General features: G+C 43.1%; 1 protein-coding gene across 8 annotated transcripts in view; it reads left to right on the top strand.

The window, feature by feature from the left end:
- Positions 1-21,937, top strand: part of LOC130283890 (alpha-aspartyl dipeptidase-like) — a 287,142-nt gene that overhangs the window by 253,060 nt on the left and 12,145 nt on the right. For 5 of the 8 annotated variants that reach the window (XM_056533579.1, XM_056533582.1, XM_056533578.1 and 2 more), the window contains exons 2-4: positions 5,069-5,212; positions 15,521-15,609; positions 16,404-16,478. In XM_056533579.1, coding sequence (XP_056389554.1) covers positions 5,115-5,212; positions 15,521-15,609; positions 16,404-16,478 — 262 coding nt within the window. In that variant the 5' untranslated portion in view covers positions 5,069-5,114. Of the gene's footprint in view, positions 1-3,025; positions 3,183-4,549; positions 4,573-5,068; positions 5,213-15,520; positions 15,610-16,403; positions 16,479-21,937 lie in introns of those variants that run through there. The other 3 variants (XM_056533581.1, XM_056533583.1, XM_056533576.1) reach the window with 3 other exon arrangements.

Genomic DNA, 21,937 nt, shown 5'->3' with positions numbered 1-21,937 from the left:
CATCATCATCACCGCCTGTCATCATCCAGACCCTCATCATCATCACCTGTCATCATCCCACCCCCCCCCCCCTTCATCATCCCCTTGTCATCATCCCCACCCCCCTTCATCATCATCCCACACACCCCCTTCATCATCCCCACCCCCCTTCATCATCCCCTTGTCATCATCCCCACCCCCTTCATCATCCCCTTGTAATCATCCCACACCCCCCCCTTCATCATCCCACACACCCCCCTTCATCATCCCACACCCCCCCTTCATCATCCCACACCCCCCCTTCATCATCCCACACCCCCCCTTCATCATCCTCTTGTCATCATCCGCCCGCAGTGGTCTTCAACCTGCGGACCTCCATCCCCCCCTGTCATCATCCAGACCCCCGTCATTAACATCCTCATCATCATCACCGCCTGTCATCATCCAGACCCTCATCATCATCACCTGTCATCATCCCACACCCCCCTTCATCATCCCCTTGTCATCATCCCCACCCCCCTTCATCATCATCCCACACACCTCCCTTCATCATCCCCACCCCCCTTCATCATCCCCTTGTCATCATCCCCACCCCCCTTCATCATCCCCTTGTAATCATCCCACACACCCCCTTCATCATCCCCTTGTCATCATCCCACACACCCCCCTTCATCATCCCACACCCCCCCTTCATCATCCCACACCCCCCCTTCATCATCCCACACCCCCCCCTTCATCATCCTCTTGTCATCATCCGCCCGCAGTGGTCTTCAACCTGCGGACCTCCAGAGGTTTCAAAACTACAACTCCCTGCAAGCCCGGGCAGCCATCGGCTGTCCGGGCTAGCTGGGAGTTGTAGTTTTGAAACCTCCGGAGGTCCGCAGGTTGAAGACCACTGCGGCCTTCGACATCATCCAGCCCCCTCTCGCCCCCCTTTAGTTCTGTACAGTACTCACCTCCGCTCGGCGCTGGTCCGGTGCTGCAGGACTGTCCGGTGAGGAGGTGGTCCGGTGGGATAGGGGTTCCGGGCTGCTATCTTCACTGGGGGCGCCTCTTCTCCGCGCTTCCGGCCCGGAATAGAGGCGTTGCCTTGACAATGACGCAGAAGTACGTTGGAAATGAACGTACCTCTGCGTCGTTGTCAAGGCAACGCGACTATTCTGGGGCCGGGCCCGAAGCGCTTAGAAGAGGCCTCCCCGGTGAAGATAGCAGCCCGGAACCACTATCCCACCGGACCACCTCCTCTCCGGACAGTCCTGCGGCACCGGACCAGCGCCGAGCGGAGGTGAGTACTGTACAGAACTAAAGGGGGTGAGAGGGGGCTGGATGATGTCGAAGGCCGCAGTGGTCTTCAACCTGCGGACCTCCAGAGGTTTCAAAACTACAACTCCCAGCAAGCCCGGACAGCCGATGGCTGCCCGGGCTTGCTGGGAGTTGTAGTTTTGAAACCTCTGGAGGTCCGCAGGTTGAAGACCACTGCGGGTGGAGAGTTCACTCGAGTATAAGCCGAGGGGGGTGTTTTCAGCACGAAAAATCGTGCTGAAAAACTCGGCTTATACTCGAGTATATACGGTATATCATTTGCACTTATTTTATAACCACGTTATATGTGCTTAACGATTTATGATTCAATACCTGTTACGTTTAGCAGAAGGGTGCCTCTACTTTTGGAACGGATATGGTTAATCCCTGTGTTACAAACTACTCACCTGTTCCATTAGGAGGTTGGTATTTATTCCCCCACCCTTCTGCTTCCCACCATGCATCTGATGAAAGGTCACATGACCTGAAACGCGTCATGCTTGGCGCTGACTCCTGGAATTTTAAATGTTTGTCTTATTGAAGTCTCTCCGTGTCGATGGTTTTACATGGTTCCAATAAAGGTGAAGTTTCTTAATCGCTGGCATTTACCTGCTTTCTTCAGATTTGTAAATTACTTCTATTAAAAAATCTTAATCCTTTCAGTACTTATGAGCTTCTGAAGTTAAGGTTGTTCTTTTCTGTCTAAATCCTCTCTGATGACACCTGTCTCGGGAAACGCCCAGTTTAGAAGAGGTTTGCTATGGGGATTTGCTTCTAAACTGGGCGTTTCCCGAGACAGGTGTCATCAGAGAGGATTTAGACAGAAAAGAAAAACCTTAACTTCAGGAGCTCATAAGTACTGAAAAGATTAAGATTTTTTAATAGAAGTAATTTACAAATCTAAAGAAAGAATAATGGGATGTAAGTGCTTATTTGTGAATATGGATAAATATTTTATGGTACCCTTAGACTGTGTATTAATTTAGAAAACAATAAAAAGAAAAAAAAAATCTTTTATTTATTATTTTTTTTTTTTTTAAAGAATTTGCTCTTTACCTTATAATTGATTCTTCAGTGGGAAAAAGGGCCACAATACTGTTGATGGATCCTGAGCTTCTTGTGTGATTGTAACTACATCTGTAGGTTACTGTAGAATTGTGAAGAGTAGATGGTATTACATACCGTAGATCCTCAGTGTGGATATTGGCTTAGTCGCAACGTACCAGACCTATTCGCATAGATGGAAGTTCGCTGGGAGACAACCTCGGCCGATGGCGTCTACTACCAGCGTGCATGGGTTTGGGGTAGGGAAAAGCCGTGAAGGAACCTTCGGCAATTGAGTGACGTCTCTCCAGGTACCTGTTCGAAAAGAAGAGAAAGGGGGGGCTCAGCTGAGAAGGTATAAATGAACATGGGTGCTTAACAACATTAAATGAGACCAAAGCAACAAAGAAAAACAGAAATAATGTACAAATGGAAGCACACCATTATTCTTTCTTTAGTTTTCAATAAAATACCGATGGCATACCAGAGAGCCATCTAGGGGTGTATAATAGCAGCTACAATAAAAAGTTCCATAAGCGCCGGTGTTGAACATAATTACTACTAATTTACAAATCTGTTTAACTTTCTGGAGCCAGTTGATATATAAATTATTATTTTTTTACTGGAATACCCCTTTAAGGTGTTAAAATTGTCCTCTTCTGACCCCCATAACTTTTTTCATTTTTCCGTATACAGGGATTAGAGATAAGCGAAGTTACAGTAATTCAATTCGTCAAGAACCTCGCGGCTCGGTAGTTGCTGACTTTGGCCTGCATAAATTAGTTCAGCTTTCAGGTGCTTCGGTGGGCTGGAAAAGGTGGATACAGTCCTAGGAGAGTGGATACAGTCCTGTATTGGTTAGTGATGAATCAAATTACTGTAACTTTGCTCATCTCTAACAGGGAGGGCTTGTTTTTTATGCTGTTTTATGTTGTTTTTATTGGTGCCATTTTTGTTTTTATGGGACTTTTTGCTCGCTTTTTATTAATGTTTTTTTCTGGTGTATAAAGTGTTCAGAAATTTTGGACTTTGGTATTTTGTTACGTGTACGACATTCACTGTACGGTTTAATTAATATAATATTTTAATAGTTCGGACATTTTAATAGTTCGGACATTTAGTTCGGCTATACTACATATGTTTATTTTTGTTTACATTATTTTATTTATAAAATGGGAAAAGGGGGGTGATTCAAACTTTTATTAGGTAGGGATTTTTAACAAGGGATATTTAAAAGTTTTATTGAAGTTTCATAACCAAACCATGCCAGCTGGGGAGCGGGGTGGCATGCCGCCCGCTTCACCAGCTTTTAAATTTTGATGACAGCGGGTCTCAGGAGTGAGACCCAGTGCCATCGGTCCCTCAGCACCTGTACTACTACTCCCAATCATGGAACAGAGTCTGTTGCATCATTATTACAAATAAAAATGCACACATTGCACATAATAAATTATTAAATTACGCAATAAATATTATACATTTTTCACTATTTTTATATGGTCGGCGGCTATTAATTCCTTGCCCCGCTCCCGATAATTGTTCCCTGCTTTCCAATTACAAAAAAAAATGATTATTATTTTTATTGTACCCTATTAAATTCTGTGAAATTAGCTATGCACTTCCCTTTTAGATTACTAAAGTAGTCAAAATAAGAAAGAAAGAAAGAAAGAAAGAAAGAATAATCAACACAGGGGTGAGACATAACACACACTACAAACTGCAGATGCCCCTGTGTGTGTCTTTCTCTCAGCCCATTCCTGCTATTTTCCCCTCCCCTTTACCTAGACTTGTGTGGGAAGCATATAACCTGATCTCTCTCATCTTTGGTCTCTTTTAAGATGTACTTTTTGGAGTTTTCCAGAGTGAATGATAAGTTTAGGAGGAAGGAAAAGAAAAATACTTGAAATGGGGAGAGAGAGGCATTTTTTATTGAAATGGATTGTCTGATGCCACAAGATTATGGTATACAGGCTCAGGCTTGGATAAAAATAAATAAACATGTGATACTTGCCTGTCCTGATCTCTCGTCAGGTTAATCTCCTTGGTTCACACTACTGGCTTAGCAACGCTTCCTCCTTTCCTAAGAAAATACTTTTCAAAGAAAGTTAGGGGATCCAGTAGCAACAATCCCTTGAGAGTTCTTTTTTTAATGGGGGTTTTCAGGGCTAATAAGATTGATGGCCTATCCTGAGGAAGTGCACCACAATGGGGACCAACACAGTGACAGCAGCTGAACCAGGAGCGAGGGTAAATATATATATATATATATATATATATATATATACATATACTGTATCTTAAAAAAAAAAAATCCTTTCCGCATACCCTTTTCACCAACACATGTACCTTATATTTTAGCATCAAACATATAAATGTATTGAAGAAAAAAAGGTACAGGGTAGCTCACAAAGCAATTGAGCATCCCTGGTTGGAGATACTGTAAAGAGATGTATAATGAACATATACCTTATATTTTAAAAAGAAAGACAGTTGTCCTAGTCATGAACAGAATATTCTCCTATTATAAAATAATTGAACAACAACATTGTACAATACTTTTGAAAAGCAAATGAGTTGTTAACCTTTAGCCTGTAAAGGATAGCCTTGTATTGTAGTTAGATAAGCATAATCCAGTCTGTGAAAAAAAAAGGAACTTTATTGTGCAGGAAGACAGATTTTGCTGATGTCAGCTACTATATGCTGTGAGTCTCAGAACTTTAACCTTTTATGCATTTCTCCACAGCATATATTTGCTGCTGCGTTCATAGCTCATATTAATTCCATTACTGATGACGATGAAGCGACTGCTGCTTGTTTCCAACTCAACACTGCATGGCGGAGGGTATCTGGAGCACTGCCAAGACCAGATACAAAAGTTTTTAGGGGAGTAAGTGAACTAAATTTGCTGATTTGTTTCTCCTTGTTCCCGATTGTCATTTTGCTCTTATAATATGTACAATCAATAACTAACAGTAGTGTCTATGCACATTTGTCTTTGTATTGAATACTATACTATATAAAGTACTCATGTTGTTCTTTAAACAGGTATTCACATTTCATTATGTGATGGCATATTGCTAGATTGTGCAGTTAATTTATACTCAATGGGGGTGCGACCTCCTGGAGTTTCATAAAGTCTGCATGGGAGATTTTTCATAACCAGATTGCTTTTTTGAAAAAGGAATAAGCAATCGAATTGGTTGCTATGGGCAATGGTTCCACTCTTTTTCTACACAGTTTTTGATAAATCTAATTGTTTAAGGTAACAATAGCACTAGAAGAATGCATGTGGTACTAAGCTGCTTTGCTGAAAGTATGAGTTCCCGTATCTCATACAATATTATAGAATATACATCTTATATATAACAGTAAGCGCTACATACGTCTTATATAATGTATAACGTGATTTAACAGGTGCATACCTATGTTACTGTAAAAAATGTTTACAGGAACAGTATATGAACTTTAAATAAAGACTGTAAGAGATAAAAATATATAATAAAAATTGCATGCCTAATAAATATAAAATTTATATATGTGATTGAAAAACTGTACAATAAACCTATCCTAGATATCGGTTATAGCGCCCTTAGTTGATTAAAATACAGGTTCCAAATGGTTCTCAAACGGGAAGATGAGCTAAGAAAAGCAAAAATTCTATATGTTATATATGCTGCTATAGTCAATACTTATTTTGCCATTCCTTTCTCGGTATAATTGCACCTGCGGTTTCCGTGCGTTATGTGTGCGGTAGTTGTTCATGCGGGAGTTCTTCAAATATTGCTGGATCCAAGCAGAAGTCTGTGTCCGATATCCTGAGAGATGACGGGAGAACGCCCCGGCCGGTGGCGTCTCAACTGTGATTTCCTCGGTTCGCGATTAGTCAGATGATGTTTGACTCCGAGTAGTGACATCACTAATGAAACAAAGAAGCGGTTTCCTTCGTCGGGGATGGTATGTCTATGACCTCTGTTCTCTTTTATAGCCTGTGAATGGTGAAGCCTTTCATTATGCAACATATTGATGTATTATTTATAGATGTTTGCATGAATGTTAAAGGGGTATGCCAGGATTTTTTTTTATTTGACTATGCTACAGGGGCTGTAAAGTTAGTATTATACTGTCTGTACCTGTGTGTGACGGTTTTCTCACAATTCTTCTGTGATTTTCACCCCAATATTTATTTTTAACAGCATACAAAAGGACTGTTGTCTCGGATTTTTCCCAGGTTGCAATGCGGCCGAGACCTGACTCACTAGTCAGCTGATGACAGGGAGCCTGTCTGCTTCAATTGGTGGAAGGATCGCTTGGTGGGAGAGAGATCAATCTGCAACTAATGCAACAGCTGTAGGCACCCTGATTGAAAACCACAGGTCTTTTGAATACATGCAGCTCATTTATGTTTCAATGGGTGGGCTGGTCGATTTGTGGCAGGGCGGAAAATGGAATTATGGGATTTGTAGTTAAAAAAAAAAGAAAACTGAAACAGGAAATACCAGTTTACAAAAAGCTAGCCACAGTGTTATGGTAATCTCACAACATAGCCATTTAGTCCCAAGACAAGTGCAGATCCTTCCAAAGCATGTCCATTACTGTCTGCCAGGTACATACTAAAATCACCTTATGGTGGAGAACCCCTTTAGAGAGTAGCTTCCCTCCTTTATTAAATATGTTTTTTATTATTTTATAGTTTCCAAAAGTAACATAAGACCTCAGATCAGACTTACCCCATAAAAGGCATGTACAGTACTAATGGAGGGAGCATCAGCACGGCACCGATATAGTGTGCGCGCGTTGTCTCCACTCCACTGTACATGCCGGTGGCGGGCTGCGTACGAATCCAGGCAGCCAATGCGTGCAGCCCTAGCGTTCACTGCGTCACTCCCGCCTGTCCGATTGACAGGCAAGGAGCGAACGCAGGCTGACTGAATTAGGACCGATTGTCCGGCCGGCAAGCTGCAGACGGCCACTAGGAGGGAGACCCCTAGTGGACGGTTTTCAAATGTAAAATAAACTATTTTAATGAAAAAAAATAATAATAATGAATCTATATTAGAGATATGTTGTAGTGCATAAGTACTAAAACATATATAAAAAAAAAGGTTGGTGTCAGTGCCCATTTAAAGTTCCAGATTATTTTACGAATATTTAAGTCCCAGAGTAGTTGCGATGTGTTGTGTAATATATGTTTATAAAAAGACAATTTTTTAAATTCAGAATTCAAGCCGTGTGGTATTAAAGTATTCATATAAAAAATCCACCTTGATTCAGCTCTGGACAATTGCGCAATGAAGTTTCCTCCTCTCCAGTTTGGGATGATTTTTTTCTATCCCATAAAATTTTGATCCAGCGAGTTGTGGTTGGTGTTTTTCTTTATAATGTGCGGATAAGGGATGTGCCTCATATCCTCTTTGGATATTATATACGTGTTCTCCTAATCTAGTCCGTAGCTGCCTTTTGTGTGACCTACTGTATTTATCGGGGTATACCACGCACCGGCCTATAACACGCACCCTCATTTTACCAAGGATATTTGGGTAAAAAAAGTTTTTTACCCAAATATCCATGGTAAAATGAGGGTGCGTGTGTGCGCGTGTATTCCCCGATATACCCCCAGGAAAGGCAGGGGGAGAGAGGCCGTCGCTGCCCGCTTCTCTCCCCCTGCCTTTCCTGGGGTCTAGAGCACTGCTGTCGGCCCTTCTCACCCCCTGGCTATCGGCGCCGCTGCCCGTTCTGTCCCCCTGACTATCGGTGCCGGCGCCCCATTGCCGGCGCCGCTGCCCCGTTGCCTCCCCCCATCCCCGGTGGCATAATTACCTGAGTCGGGTCCGCGCTGCTGCAGGCCTCCGGCGTGCGTCCCCAGCGTCGTTGCTATGCACGGCGCGGCGCACTGACGTCATGCGCCGCGCCGTTCAGCGCATAGCAACGATGCCGGGGACACACGCCGGAGGCCTGCAGCAGCACGGACCCGATTCAGGTAATTATGCCACCGGGGATGGGGGGAGGCAACGGGGCAGCGGCGCCGGCAATGGGTGCCGCTGCCCCTTCTCTCCCCTTGGCTATCGGCGCCGGCAATGGGGCACCGGCACCGATAGTCAGGGGGACAGAACGGGCAGCGGCGCCGATAGCCAGGGGGTGAGAAGGGCCGACAGCAGCGCTCTAGACCCCAGGGAAGGCAGGGGAAGAGAAGCGGGCAGCGACGGCCTCTCTCCCCCTGCCTTTCCTGGGGGTGTATCGGCGTATAACACGCACACAGACTTTAGGCTAAAAAATTTAGCCTAAAAAGTGCGTGTTATACGCCGATAAATACGGTATATATCTTGGCTTTTCTATATACAAAAGATGGAGTATCTGGGATCTGTTCACCTATTATTTTATCATTCCGCAAAATGTCCCAATGACTTTTTACAATTTTCCGAAACAAGTGGCTCTGCTTGCTATAGTTTGTAATGATGGGAATTTTGAATTTTGTCTTACTTGATCTTTCTTATTTATTTCTTCTTTTTCCTATTGTTTTACTATTAATGTTTTTCTGTTCACCTGTTCGATTTCCTTGTGTATATTTCTCAACATGCTACTGTCATACCCTTTGGAAATGAATTTGTTTTCCAGTTCTGAAGCCTCCCTATTGTATTGTTCTTTTTTATTTTTTATTTTTTTTTCATAATAAAGTTTTTATTAGTGTTATCAATAATAACAGAATAGTAAGAAAATTGTAAGACAGCATACAAATATACAAACGGAGTAGGCAATTTTCAACACATCCACAAATGTGAAATAAATCATCAATACATGCTAAAGAGTATATGTGGAAACTCACGAACGTCCACTGCCGTCAATGCGAGCCACGAGTCAGTCCCGTTCCATGTCGTAACTGGCAGTGAGAAACAAGTCTGCATGCCTCGTAGGCATACGAAGTTAAACAAAACCATTATACAAGGGAGAAAGAAAAGGGAAAGAAAAGGAAGAGGGAAGGAGAACAGAGAAGAAGGTGGAAGCAGGGGTGTAGATACGTGGGGTGCATACCTCAGGTGATTGTGCGCACGGACCGGGCCCCAGCCGTCAAGCAGCCTGACATAACTAGGCGGGTCACACATCCGAGAAGAGACACGGTCATCAGGCGGGGACAAGTCTATGTGTGTAGTTATCTATATTTGGGAGAGGACACGAAGGAGGTCCAAGGATGCCATATCTGGTGGTATTTGGTCAGCTGCCTGGAGGAGTCGGCTAAAAGTTCCTCCATTCTGTGGACATGAGACAACTCCTGCTGCCAGTCTGAGAAAGTGGGGGGGAGGTGGATTTCCACTTCCTAGGTATTACCGATTTAGCAGCCAATAACATGAACCGTATCAATCGGGAGTTACTTCTCGGCACCGAGGAAGGGAGGATGGACAGGAGAAGGGGAGCAGGGTCGAGGGGAAGATGAACTTTAGTAAGCTGGAAGATCAGGTTTATCACTTGATCCCAAAAGGGAAGAAGCAACGGACAATGGAGCCAGATATGAGACATGCTATCACCCCGTCCACCACATCTCCAGCAGTTATCAGGCACCCCGGGATAGATACGGGACAGGAGGGTAGGCACTCTATACCACCTCGTCAACACCTTGTAACAGGTCATTTGCGCTTTACTGGAGATGGAAGTCTTATGGCAAGAGGAGATTGCCTGTCCCCACTCCTCGTCCGAGAGTGCACGGTCTAATTCTCTCTCCCAACCACTTCAGAAGGGAAGAGGGTCATCTCGGAGCGTATCTATGAGGAGAGCGTATAAGGTGCTAATCGGACGAACCGAAGCAGAGCCAGAGGTGCATAACCTCTCAAACGAGGATAGGGGATGGCAGAGGTCAAGACGCGCGCCCTCAGCAGCGCAAAGATGACTCAACTGGGTATATTGAAAGCCAACAAGGGGTGAGGGTAAGGTGTCAGGGAGTATGTCAGGTAGCGGCTTCAAGCCCGAGAGGGTCATGAAATGCGAGAAGGAAGCACCCACAGCTCTAGAGCAACTCAGGAACTTAGCTGAGTCAAAGGCAGGAGGAAATGCCCGGTTCCCAAACACAGGTGACAAGGGGCCATCCGACCGATGCAGGAGAGATTCCGGCAGGAGAGTGCTGTGAGTTCTAGCAATAGAGGACGTGACTGGAGGTAAATAAGACAGGACAGTATTTGTCAATCGTTGCTTGGGCAGCCATAACAGCGTCTTAGGGTGTAGGCGTGCAGTATGAGCCTCCAGAAGTGCCCATTGCTATCAACCGGGTCATGATAGCAGTCTAGCACTCTGGTTAACACGGTCGCCAGAAAGTAAAATAGGCAGTCCGGGGAGCCTAGTCCACCGTCCAATTTGCGCCTGGAGAGAACAGTCTTCGCCACTCGAGGGTGCCCACCCGCCAAAATGAATTTTGATCGCAGGGTCGACAGGTCTTTGAAAAAGAATTTGGGAGGGTTGGCGGGAGGCTGGAGAAGAGGTAAAGGAGTCGGGGCAAGATATTCATTTTGATTACATTAATGCGAACCAGCCAGGAGAAGTCCTTCCTCTCCCACTTAGTTAGGTCCACTTTGATGGCGCGGAGTAAGGGGGGATAGTTGACTCGGAAGGCATCATTTAACTTACTAGGGACTTGGACACCCAGGTATTTAAGGGAATCTCTGCACCATTTAAAGGGGTAATTATCCTTTAATTGTCTGGTCAAGGCCATGGGAAGGGAAACATTAAGTGCCTCACTTTTGGCAGCGTTGAGTTTATAGTTGGAGTACTTGGTGAAGGTGTTAATGGTAGAGAGTAAGGACAGAAGAAAAGTATGAGGGGAGGTCAAAAAGAGCAACAGGTTGTCCGCAAAAGCCGAGCATTTGTGATGACACGAGGCAACTCTCAGGCCCTTAATATCCGGATTGCTGCGGATAGCATTAAGAAGGTGTTCCATGCATAGCACGAAAAGCAAAGGGGAGAGAGGGCAGCCTTGCCTCGTGCCATTGCAGATGCCAAAGGGGAGGGATAATTGGCCATTTATCCTAACCTCGGCTCGGGGGTCCGAGTAGAGTGACATGATACGGTTCGCCATTAGTGGTCCCATGTATTGTTCTATCTCTGTTCTATTTTCTGCGCAAACAGAATATTTTGTAGCCAAATTGGTAGGTGACAGCTCTCCACATGAATGAAGCTGTTACTGTCTGTAGGCTTGCTGTAAGTACTGGTAACGATCTGTTTGTCCTTAATACTAATAGTGAGATCTAAAAAATTTACCCCAGTCTGACTGTATTCGGCAGTGAAATTTAAACAATTATTTTAAATATGAAGGAAAATTTTATAATCAGCAGTGGGACACAGCGATGGGGACCAGGTTTGCACCAAGTTATTCTAATCTATATGTGGTCCTCCTGAAGGAGTCTATTATTTATCCTGAGGGGGGGGGGGTCCTATGGAAAAGATTTATAGACCGTGTGGTTAATTTGGAAGGGGGACACCACATGTTTGACATTGTTTTTAGAGGATATTAATAAAAATGAATACTTTTTAAATTTCACTGTCGAATACAGTCAGACTAGGGTACATTTTTTAGATCTCACTATTAGTATAAAGGACAAACAGATCGTTACCAGTACTTACAGCAAGCCTACAGACAGTAACAACTTCATCCATATGGAGAGCTGTCAAATATTCCGCGGAGTCAATTTTTCCGCTTGCGCAGAAACTGCACAGAGATAGAACAATACAATAGAGAGGCTCCAGAAATGGAAAACAAATTTATTTCCAAAGCGTATGACAGTAACACGTTGAGAAATATACACAAGGAAATAGAACAGGTGAACAGAAAAACATTAATAGTAAAACAACAGGAAAGAGAAGAAATAAATAAGAAAGATCAAGTAACACAAAATTCAAAATTCCCATCATTACAAACTATAGCAAGCAGAGCCACCTGTTTTGGAAAATTGTAAAAAGACATTGGGAAATTTTACGGAATGATAAAATAATAGGTGAACAGATCCCAGATACTCCATCTTTTGTGTATAGAAAAGCCAAGAATATTGGAAATAAAATTGCTCCCACTGTTAAACAGACAGCAAAATCAGTACAAAAGACAACAAATCATCCGCATTCATTCCTGCCCATAAAGGATGGTTTCTTCCCTTATAAATATTGCAAAATGAGCAAATTCACTAAAAACAATAGCCCGACTTTCCAAATACAAAACCTTAAGGAAGAAATTAAATATGAAATAAAAGGACATCTGCACTGTAAAACATCTGGAGTCATATACGGTATTCAATGCCTGCGATTGGGCAGCTACGGACTAGATTAGGAGAACACATATATATAATATCCAAAGAGGATATGAGGCACATCCCTTATCCGCACTTTATAAAGAAAAACACCAACAACAACTCACTGGATCAAAATTTTATGGGATAGAAAAACTCATCCCAAACTGGAGAGGAGGAAACTTCATTGCGCAATTGTCCAGAGCCGAATCAAGGTGGATTTTTAATATGAATGAATTCTGAATTGAACATTTTTGGCTTTTTATAAACATATATTATAATACACAACACATTGGAACTACTCTGCGACTTCGAAAATAATCTGGAACTTTAACATTCATGCAAACATCTATAAATAATACATCAATATGTTGCATAATGAGAGGCTTCACCATTCGCAGGTTATAAAAGAGAACAGAGGTCATAGACATACCATCCCCGACAAAGGAAACTGCTTCTTTGTTTTTGAAATGCATTGGGGAGGTTTGTGGACCTCTACAACCACCGTAGTGACATCACTACTCGGAGTCAAACATCATCTGACTAACCGCAAACCGAGGAAGTCACAGTTGAGACGCCACCGACTTCTGTTTGGATCCAGCAATATTTGAAGAACTACCGCATGAACAACTACCGCCCACATAACGCATGGAAACCGCAGGTGTAATTATACCAAGAAAGGAACGGCAAAATAAGTATTGACTATAGCGGCATATATAACATATAAGATTTTTGCTTTTCTTAGCTCATCTTCCCGTTTGAGAACCATTTGGAACCTGTATTTTAATCAACTAAGGGCGCTATAACCGATATCGAGGATAGGTATATTGTACAGTTTTTCAAACATATACCGTATTTATCGGCGTATAACACGCACTTTTTAGGCTAAAATTTTTTGCCTAAAGTCTGTGTGCGTGTTATACGCCGATACACCCCCAGGAAAGGCAGGAGGAGAGAGGCCGTCGCTGCCCGCTTCTCTCCCCCTGCCTTTCCTGGGGTCTAGAGCGCTGCTGTCGGCCCTTTTCACCCCCTGGTTATCGGCGCCGCTGCCCGTTCTGTCCCCCTGACTATCGGTGTCGGCGCCGATAGCCAGGGGGAGAGAAGCGGCGCCGACAGCCAGGGGGAGAGAAGGGGCAGCGGCACCCATTGCCGGCGCCGCTGCCCCGTTGCCTCCCCCCATCCCCGGTGGCATAATTACCTGAGTCGGGTCCGCGCTGCTCCGCTGCTCCAGGCCTCCGTCGTTGCTATGCGCTGAACGGCGCGGCGCATGACGTCAGAGCGCCGCGCCGTGCATAGCAACGACGCTGGGGACGCACGACAGAGGCCTGGAGCAGCGCGGACCCGACTCAGGTAATTATGCCACCGGGGATGGGGGGAGGCAACGGGGCAGCGGCGCCGGCAATGGGTGCCGCTGCCCCTTCTCTCCCCCTGGCTATCGGCGCCGACACCGATAGTCAGGGGGACAGAACGGGCAGCGGCGCCGATAACCAGGGGGTGAAAAGGGCCGACAGCAGCGCTATAGACCCCAGGAAAGGCAGGGGGAGAGAAGCGGGCAGCGACTGCCTCTCTCCCCCTGCCTTTCCTGGGGGTATATCGGGGTATACACGCGCACACACGCACCCTCATTTTATCATGGATATTTGGGTAAAAAACTTTTTTTACCCAAATATCCTTGGTAAAATGAGGGTGCGTGTAAGAGGCCGGTGCGTGGTATACCCCGATAAATACGGTATATATATATATATTTAATATTTATTAGGCATGCAATTTTTATGATATTTCTATCTCTTACAGTCCTTATTTAAAGATCATATACTGTTCCTGTAAATACCTTCATTTTTTACATCACAGCATTTTCCTGTACAGTCACACAGGTATGCACCTATGTTAGATCACGTTATACATTATATAAGTCCCATTTACTGCTTACATTTATATATAAGAAGTATATTTTTGATAAATCCCCCCTGCAGACTTTATGGAACTCCTTGACTTTATCTCTCATGCAGATCATAGGTTACAGCAGAGATAACACTGGTCAGGTGACACTCGGTGCAGGCGTTAAGAAAGTTACATAGTCAATGGGAACATTGCCTTTCTGGTCAGTAAGGCTCCCTCTCCCTTATCTGGATACTCCCATCTCCTATTAGCTTATAGAGTTTAATTTATTGCAGAAACAATTCATAAATGTTTAACCTTGGCTAGGTTTCCACACAGGTTTTTTTCTTGACATTTTTTAACCAATTTCCGAAGTGGATCCAGTAGGAAGGAGAAGTGCAAGCCCTTCCTTTATATTCCCCATTCCATTTGAATACACTTCTAGCTTTGGCTCAAAACTGCAGCGGAGAGGCACAGCATCAGCTGTATTCTATCTGAAAAACCAGTGTGTTGATCCAACAATATTTGTCTATACACGAAACAGAGCTCTGCACAGCTGATACTGTCATCCACCCTCTTGCTAATAACACCCTTTTTTACTGCCGCTTCCCCACTGAATACTCTAGGTCTCAATGAGGTGCTCAATTCTGAGCAAACATATCCACAATCCAAGACAGTAGAATAGAAATATAAATGACACTCACCACTTGCAAAAGCAGAAAACAGTTTCCCTGTTCCAGATGCAACATGAACAAACATTAAAAGCAGGGGAGTACAGGATGCCGTTAGTCAGTCTGGGGTTACAGCTGTTTCATACACTATGTGTGCTTCATTGAATTTGAGCAGAGTGTATGAAACAGCTTTGACCACAGTCTGATTAACGGCATCCTGTACTCCTCTGCATTTAATTTTTGCTCGCGTTGAACCTGGAATAAATAAACTTTTCTGCGTCTGTAAGTGGTGAGTGCCATTAATATTTCTATTCTATTGTATTTCATATTTGCTTGAGATTTTACAAAAAAATGTTCCCTGAAGTAAGTACAGTTTTATTTTACTTTCAGGCAAGTAAAACGAGTCCTTTTCATTCCTTATGCTCTTCATGACAGAGATGCTTATGCCAGAATTGCAAGGCAAAAATTTGAGAGCTTGGGTAAGTGAAAGCATCTTATTTGTTGCTGTGATAAGAAAATCTCTAGTTATCTTGCTGTTCTTTGTACTAGCTGTGTAATGGGAATTTACTCAAAGTTATAAATATTCAGAAGTAAAGTAATATTATATTGTGCATTTGAATAAATATTCGTTTGCATAAAGGGACTATGCAACCCCATATTTAAGAAAGAGCTGACAATTATACAAAGTAGACATTGGAGTAATATTCACTTTACCTTTCTGCTTTCACACCAGTTTCCCTGTTCCCCCCACCAGTTTCTTTTCAGCTGGCTTCAGTTATTTCATGTTGGTAGGAAACTTGGCTGCTGTAGTTAATCACTGGACACAGCAGTGGCAGCACTAGTGTCAAAGTGTCACTGCTACAGCCATGAATTAGCTGCAGCAGCCATGTGTGAATATCCCACATCACAGAGTCTGGTAAAGATAGGTGGGGGAGTAGGAACATGTTAGCTTGGGAGCAGGGGATTAGTGTTACTACTTTTGTTCTATACAGTTATTGGCTTTTTATCATTCCCTTTAAGTGATATAGCCACATGTGGTGGTCATTACATCCTTTTGAGATATCTGATAATACATATATATAGCTACAGGTAATTTCACTCTACCCGTAGGTAAATAATATCCACCATTATAAGGGTGTTGAGGTTGCTAAAAGTTAAAGGATAACCTACTTTTCTTGATAGGTCTCTGGATAATACCATAATATTTAAATTAGTGATCACCTTTTTTGTTTCAGAAGAAACAATGACATTGTCTGACATTTTTTTTTTTCAGGTTATGCATTGGACAGCATACATGAAGCTGCCGATCCTGTAGATTCAGTACTAAAATCAGAGGCCATATTCATTGGTAATATTTTTTCCTCTTCTGTTGTATAGTAAATTCACTTTCTCTGTTGCTCTTCATTGGGGGACAGCAATACTGATGGGTATATGCTCTTGCCACTATGAGGCGCTGACACTAGGAAAAAAAGTTGGCTCCTCACTTTTGTGGAAAAATTACATCACTAATCCACAACAAAGTCCACCTTCATATTTTGGAGCAGACTGTGCTGTTTTAAAGCATGACTGTCATGAGAAACAAGTTTTGACATGTCTCTCAGATGGTAGAAATGGAGTGTCAGGGATACAAGGAGGACAGGCATAATCTTTCATAATCTTAATCTTTCAGTAAACATAATAGGAAAAACACCTAGGTCTTAAAAAATTTGCTTTTATTGGTATACATTAAAATAGTAACATATGCATAACATAAAGGTGCAAGATACAGTGGTAACACAATAATGTTATCAAACACAGCTGGTCCTCGATATTGGACCAATCACCAAAGGCCCCTATACACTGGTCCTGCTGGTCCGTGTAGACCCCCTACCTGTTAATGCAGAGAAGCCTTCCTAGAGAGTGCCAACCCGCATCCCAGTATAGGTATGGAGACCATTAGTGGTATAGTAGCTGGTTGACACAAACCTCCAAGAAAACATTCAGGGAGTATTAGAAATTGCAAATACATATATACAATCTGTACAGTGATTACATGACAATGCTAGTCAAATTTAAGCAACATCCAATGCGTTTCGTTGTGTCACAACTCATCCGGGACGAGTGCAGAGGGAGCAGGAGTAGAAACAATTTTATGAACACCTGTCACTCATCTCACAGACAATAAATGTCATGATATAGAACAAGTAGGTACCGGTAAAAATCGGGTACACTCTGATGAAGAGACCCTATGTGCATGTCTGTATTGTAGGTAATCCAATTAAAGGCAGTCTTTTATCCCACTAGTAGATAGGCTGTTATATTGCAGTGTTAAGTGGTTCTGTAAATAAATGGAGAGGTATAGTATGTGTAAGAAATAAGGGGCTAAAGGGTGGGAGTGTGTATCTAGTTGCCACATGAGCACCTACCTCTTAATGTGAGCTCTGGTTCAGCTGACTAGTATGTGGGTAGGTAGAGTCAGCTGCAGATAGAGTACCCATACATAAGGCCTATAAGAAAAGTTTAGATAGATAGTTAGTGTGTGTGTGGCCTCTAAATGGGAGGAGAGATACCAATAGATAGTTATATACCTCTACTTTAGGGAGGTATTGCCAGTTTCTTATAATGTATTATTTCTATTCAGCAGACTATCAGGAGTTTCCATTTACCTGAATGACATCTCCTATCTACTGCAATAACCTGCTTAGGTAGTCCCATTTTTCCCGATTCCCAGTTATGATAGGTAGTTCAGATGTAGAATCCTATATTCACTATTTATCTACATTATCAATAATTTAACCATCTCAGGCTATTAGGGTTTAAATATAAATAGGTTATCAATATTCAATCATTCAGGCTAAATGTTACCTACATAATTTACCTATATCCTTTCAGAATATACATTTACCAATATCTCCGTTTAGAAACTATTAGGGGCCAGCACAATTAAGGCTACCATACTATGCATGTACAGTACAGACCAAAAGTTTGGACACACCTTCTCATTCAAAGAATTTTCTTTATTTTCATGACAATGAAAATTGTAGATTCACACTGAAGGCAGCAACACTATGAATTAACACATGTGGAATTATAGACATAACAAAAAAGTGTGAAACAACTGAAAATATGTCATATTCTAGGTTCTTCAAAGTAGCCACCTTTTGCTTTGATTACTGCTTTGCACACTCTTGGCATTCTCTTGATGAGCTTCAAGAGGTAGTCACCTGAAATGGTCTTCCAACAGTCTTAAATGAGTTCCCAGAGAGGCTTAGCACTTGTTGGCCCTTTTGCCTTCATTGGGTTCAGGTGTGGTGACTGTGGAGACCAGGTCATCTGGCGCAGCACACCATCACTCTCCTTCTTGGTCAAATAGCCCTTACACAGCCTGGATGTGTGTTTGGAGTCATTGTCCTGTTGAAAAATAAATGATAGTCCAACTAAACGCAAACTGGATGGAATAGCATGCCGCTGCAAGATGCTGTGGTAGCCATGCTGGTTCAGTATGCCTTCAATTTTGAATAAATCCCCAACAGTGTCACCAGAAAAGCACCATCACACCTCCTCCTCCATGCTTCACGGTGGGAACCAGGCATGTAGAGTCCATCTGTTCACCTTTTCTGCGTCGCACAAAGACACAGTGGTTGGAACCAAACATCAAATTTGGACTCATCAGACCAAAGCACAGATTTCCACTGGTCTAATGACCATTCCTTGTGTTCTTTAGCCCAAACAAGTCTCTTCTGCTTGTTGCCTGTCCTTAGCAGTGGTTTCCTAGCAGATATTCTACTTTGAAGGCCTGATTCACACAGCCTCCTCTTAGCAGTTGTTCTAGAGATGTGTCTGCTGCTAGAACTCTGTGTGGCATTGACCTGGTCTCTAATCTGAGCTGCTGTTAACCTATGATTTCTGTGGCTGGTGACTCAGATGAACTTATCCTCCGCAGCAGAGGTGACTTTTGTTCTTCCTTTCCTGGGGCGGTCCGCATGTGAGCCAGTTTCTTTGTAGCTCTTCATGGTTTTTGTGACTGCACTTGGGGACACATTCCACCTAGAATATGACATATTTTCAGTTGTTTCACACTTTTTTGTTATGTCTATAATTCCACACGTGTTAATTCGTAGTTTTGATGCCTTCAGTGTGAATCTACAATTTTCATAGTCATGAAAATAACGAAAACTGTTTGAATGAAAAGGTGTGTCCAAACTTTTGGTCTGTACTGTATATCCCAGTTCCTTCCTCACTGCAGGCTCATTATCGCTCTTTTTTTGCCTATATTGTGCTTATCTGCGGATCGCATGTATCCTGCATTTTCACAGTGGAACGCTTCTGTGCGCAACAGACGTCACTTCTGGTGCGTGCTCTCAACAAACACAGCGCATCTGCACTGCGCTCCACAGTGGAGTGCACAGAGCATCATACACCAGAAGTGATCTCACTTCCGGTGCTACATGCGCTCCGGAGTGAGCGCAAGTTATACATAAATACCACTGGCTGGCACATCTTAGATGCCGCGCAGTCGGGAGCCGCTGTGTCCCGGAGATCATCCTAATTGTAAGTAACTTGCCTTGTTGTTAATACTGACGTCTTTTAGCATATGTGGCCTTGTTTTCATCCACATATATTCTGTAACCATAGGCAGCTCCTCCGACCACACTATCATACGGCTCCAATACCCCACACTGGATGGAGTTTAGGTAGCCACTACAACTATCACCTATATGCCTCTTTTAAATCTTGGTCATACACCAATATGTACTTATCTTGTACTTTTTTTTATAGGTAATCACTCTACATAGAGACACCTGGTAGGACCCTATCTGAACAATACCTTCCTAAAGTAGAGGTATATAACTATCTATTGGTATCTCTCCTCCCATTAGGGGCCACACACACACTAAATATCCATCTAAACTTTTCTATACAGATACATACTCCCACACTTTAGCTGCTTATTTCTTACACATACTATACCTCTCCATTTATTTACAGGACCACTTAACACTGCAATATTACAGCCTATCTACTAGTGGGATAAAAGACTGACTTTGATTGGACTACCTACAATACGGACATGCACCTAGAGTCTCTTCATCAGAGTGTACCCGATTTTTACTAGTACCTCCTTGTTCTATATCATGAAATTTATTATCTGTGAGATGAGTGACAGGAGTTCATAAAACTGTTTCTACTTCTGCTCCCTCTGCACTAGTCCCTGATGAGTTGTGCCACGTGGTGATACGACACCATGAAACGCGTTGGATGTTGATTGTGACTAGCATTGTCATGTAATCACTGTACAGATTGTATATATGTTTTTGCAATTTCTAATGCTCACTGAATGTATTCTTGGAGGCTTATGTCAACCAGCTACTATACCACTAATGGTTTCCATACCTATACTGCAACTGGTACCTTCCCCTGAACCAGAAAAATGCCCCATAAAATCCCAGGATTAAAGATCTGTGCAAAAATGGGAAAAGCAAAAAACAAAGGCGAAAATTTTAAACAGAACAAATAGGGAAGGTCAAAAGGAATTTAACACCAAAATACCTTATCTGAACTACTTGAATTGGCAGCGAGGCATTAAAGGGGTACTCCACACCTAGACAACTTTCCCCTATACAAAGGATAGGGAATAAGATGTCTGATCGCGGCGGTCCCTCTGCTGGAACCCCGGCGATCTCTGCTGTGGCTCCACAGTCATCAGGTGCACGGAGCGAACTTCGCTCCATGCCTGGTGACTAGTGTTGCGGCGCAGATGTTACGGCTATGCCCCCTCCCATAGACTTGCCTTGACGGGGTGTGGCCCGCTGGCGGCCCCCCAAGATCAGACATCTTATCCCCTATCCTTTGGATAGGGGGTAAGATGTCTAGGGGTGGAGTACCCCTTTAAGGGCCTCCGATTTGGCCAAGTTGATCTTAAAGTTAGACTAAGAGCCAAACTCTGTTAATCTGGCCATCTGAGAGGGTAGGGACATTATTGGATTGGATATATATCAAAATATCATCTGCAAAAGAAGAACATTTCTATTTATGACCTTCAATAACTATGCCACAAAGATTTCGGTCAGGTCGGATCATTACCAGTAGGTCTTCCATTATCAAAACATACAGCCGGTGGGATTATAATATCCGACACTTGTGCCTTTATAAATGCTAAACGGTTCCAACAGGGCTGCATTCATTTTAAATTCTGCAGATCGGAACTGATAAGAGTGGCAACATTATAGTTGAAAAGAGAAGCCAAGACCTATATGTTATAGGGTTTGTTCAAGGGAGAACAAGGATATCAAAAGCTTTCTGAGCATTTAACAATAGGATCATGAGTGGATTGATGGAGTAAATGGGGATCAATCAACCAGAAAGAATTCCTGGTGGGATCTACCTATGAGGTGGGAGAAGGTAGGTAGGCAAACAGTTCAAACTACTGTAGGTATGCACCTTATAAAACAATGACAGAAATAATTAGGGCTAAATCAACAATGATTTCCAGCACTGAGATCTATACAGCATCTATACTGATCGGTATAGGGGAGGACTCAAATAGGCAAGATAGAGAGAAAGAAGGACAACTACGCTCATAGCTAAGAAACCTAAGGCCATGCATTATCTAATAAAAAAAAAAGTGGGCCACCTTAGGCTCCAGGCACACCATACCACTGAGAAAAAACCTTTATGCTTAGGCAAACAAATAAGGTAATAGAGACAGTCGAAGTGGTTTTGGCTGTAGGCAGTCTAGACGTCTCTTCCTGGAAGCCAGGCCTTGGGTGCCTATGGCCTCTGGGTGAGAGACCAGGTTTGTGATTCTTGACTAGTCTTTGAAGTTGA

This window comes from Hyla sarda, chromosome 8 (assembly GCF_029499605.1).
Source record: "Hyla sarda isolate aHylSar1 chromosome 8, aHylSar1.hap1, whole genome shotgun sequence".
NCBI lineage: Eukaryota > Metazoa > Chordata > Amphibia > Anura > Hylidae > Hyla > Hyla sarda.
Note: the sequence above shows the minus strand (reverse complement) of the source record. Positions and strands in the feature narration are given on the sequence as shown.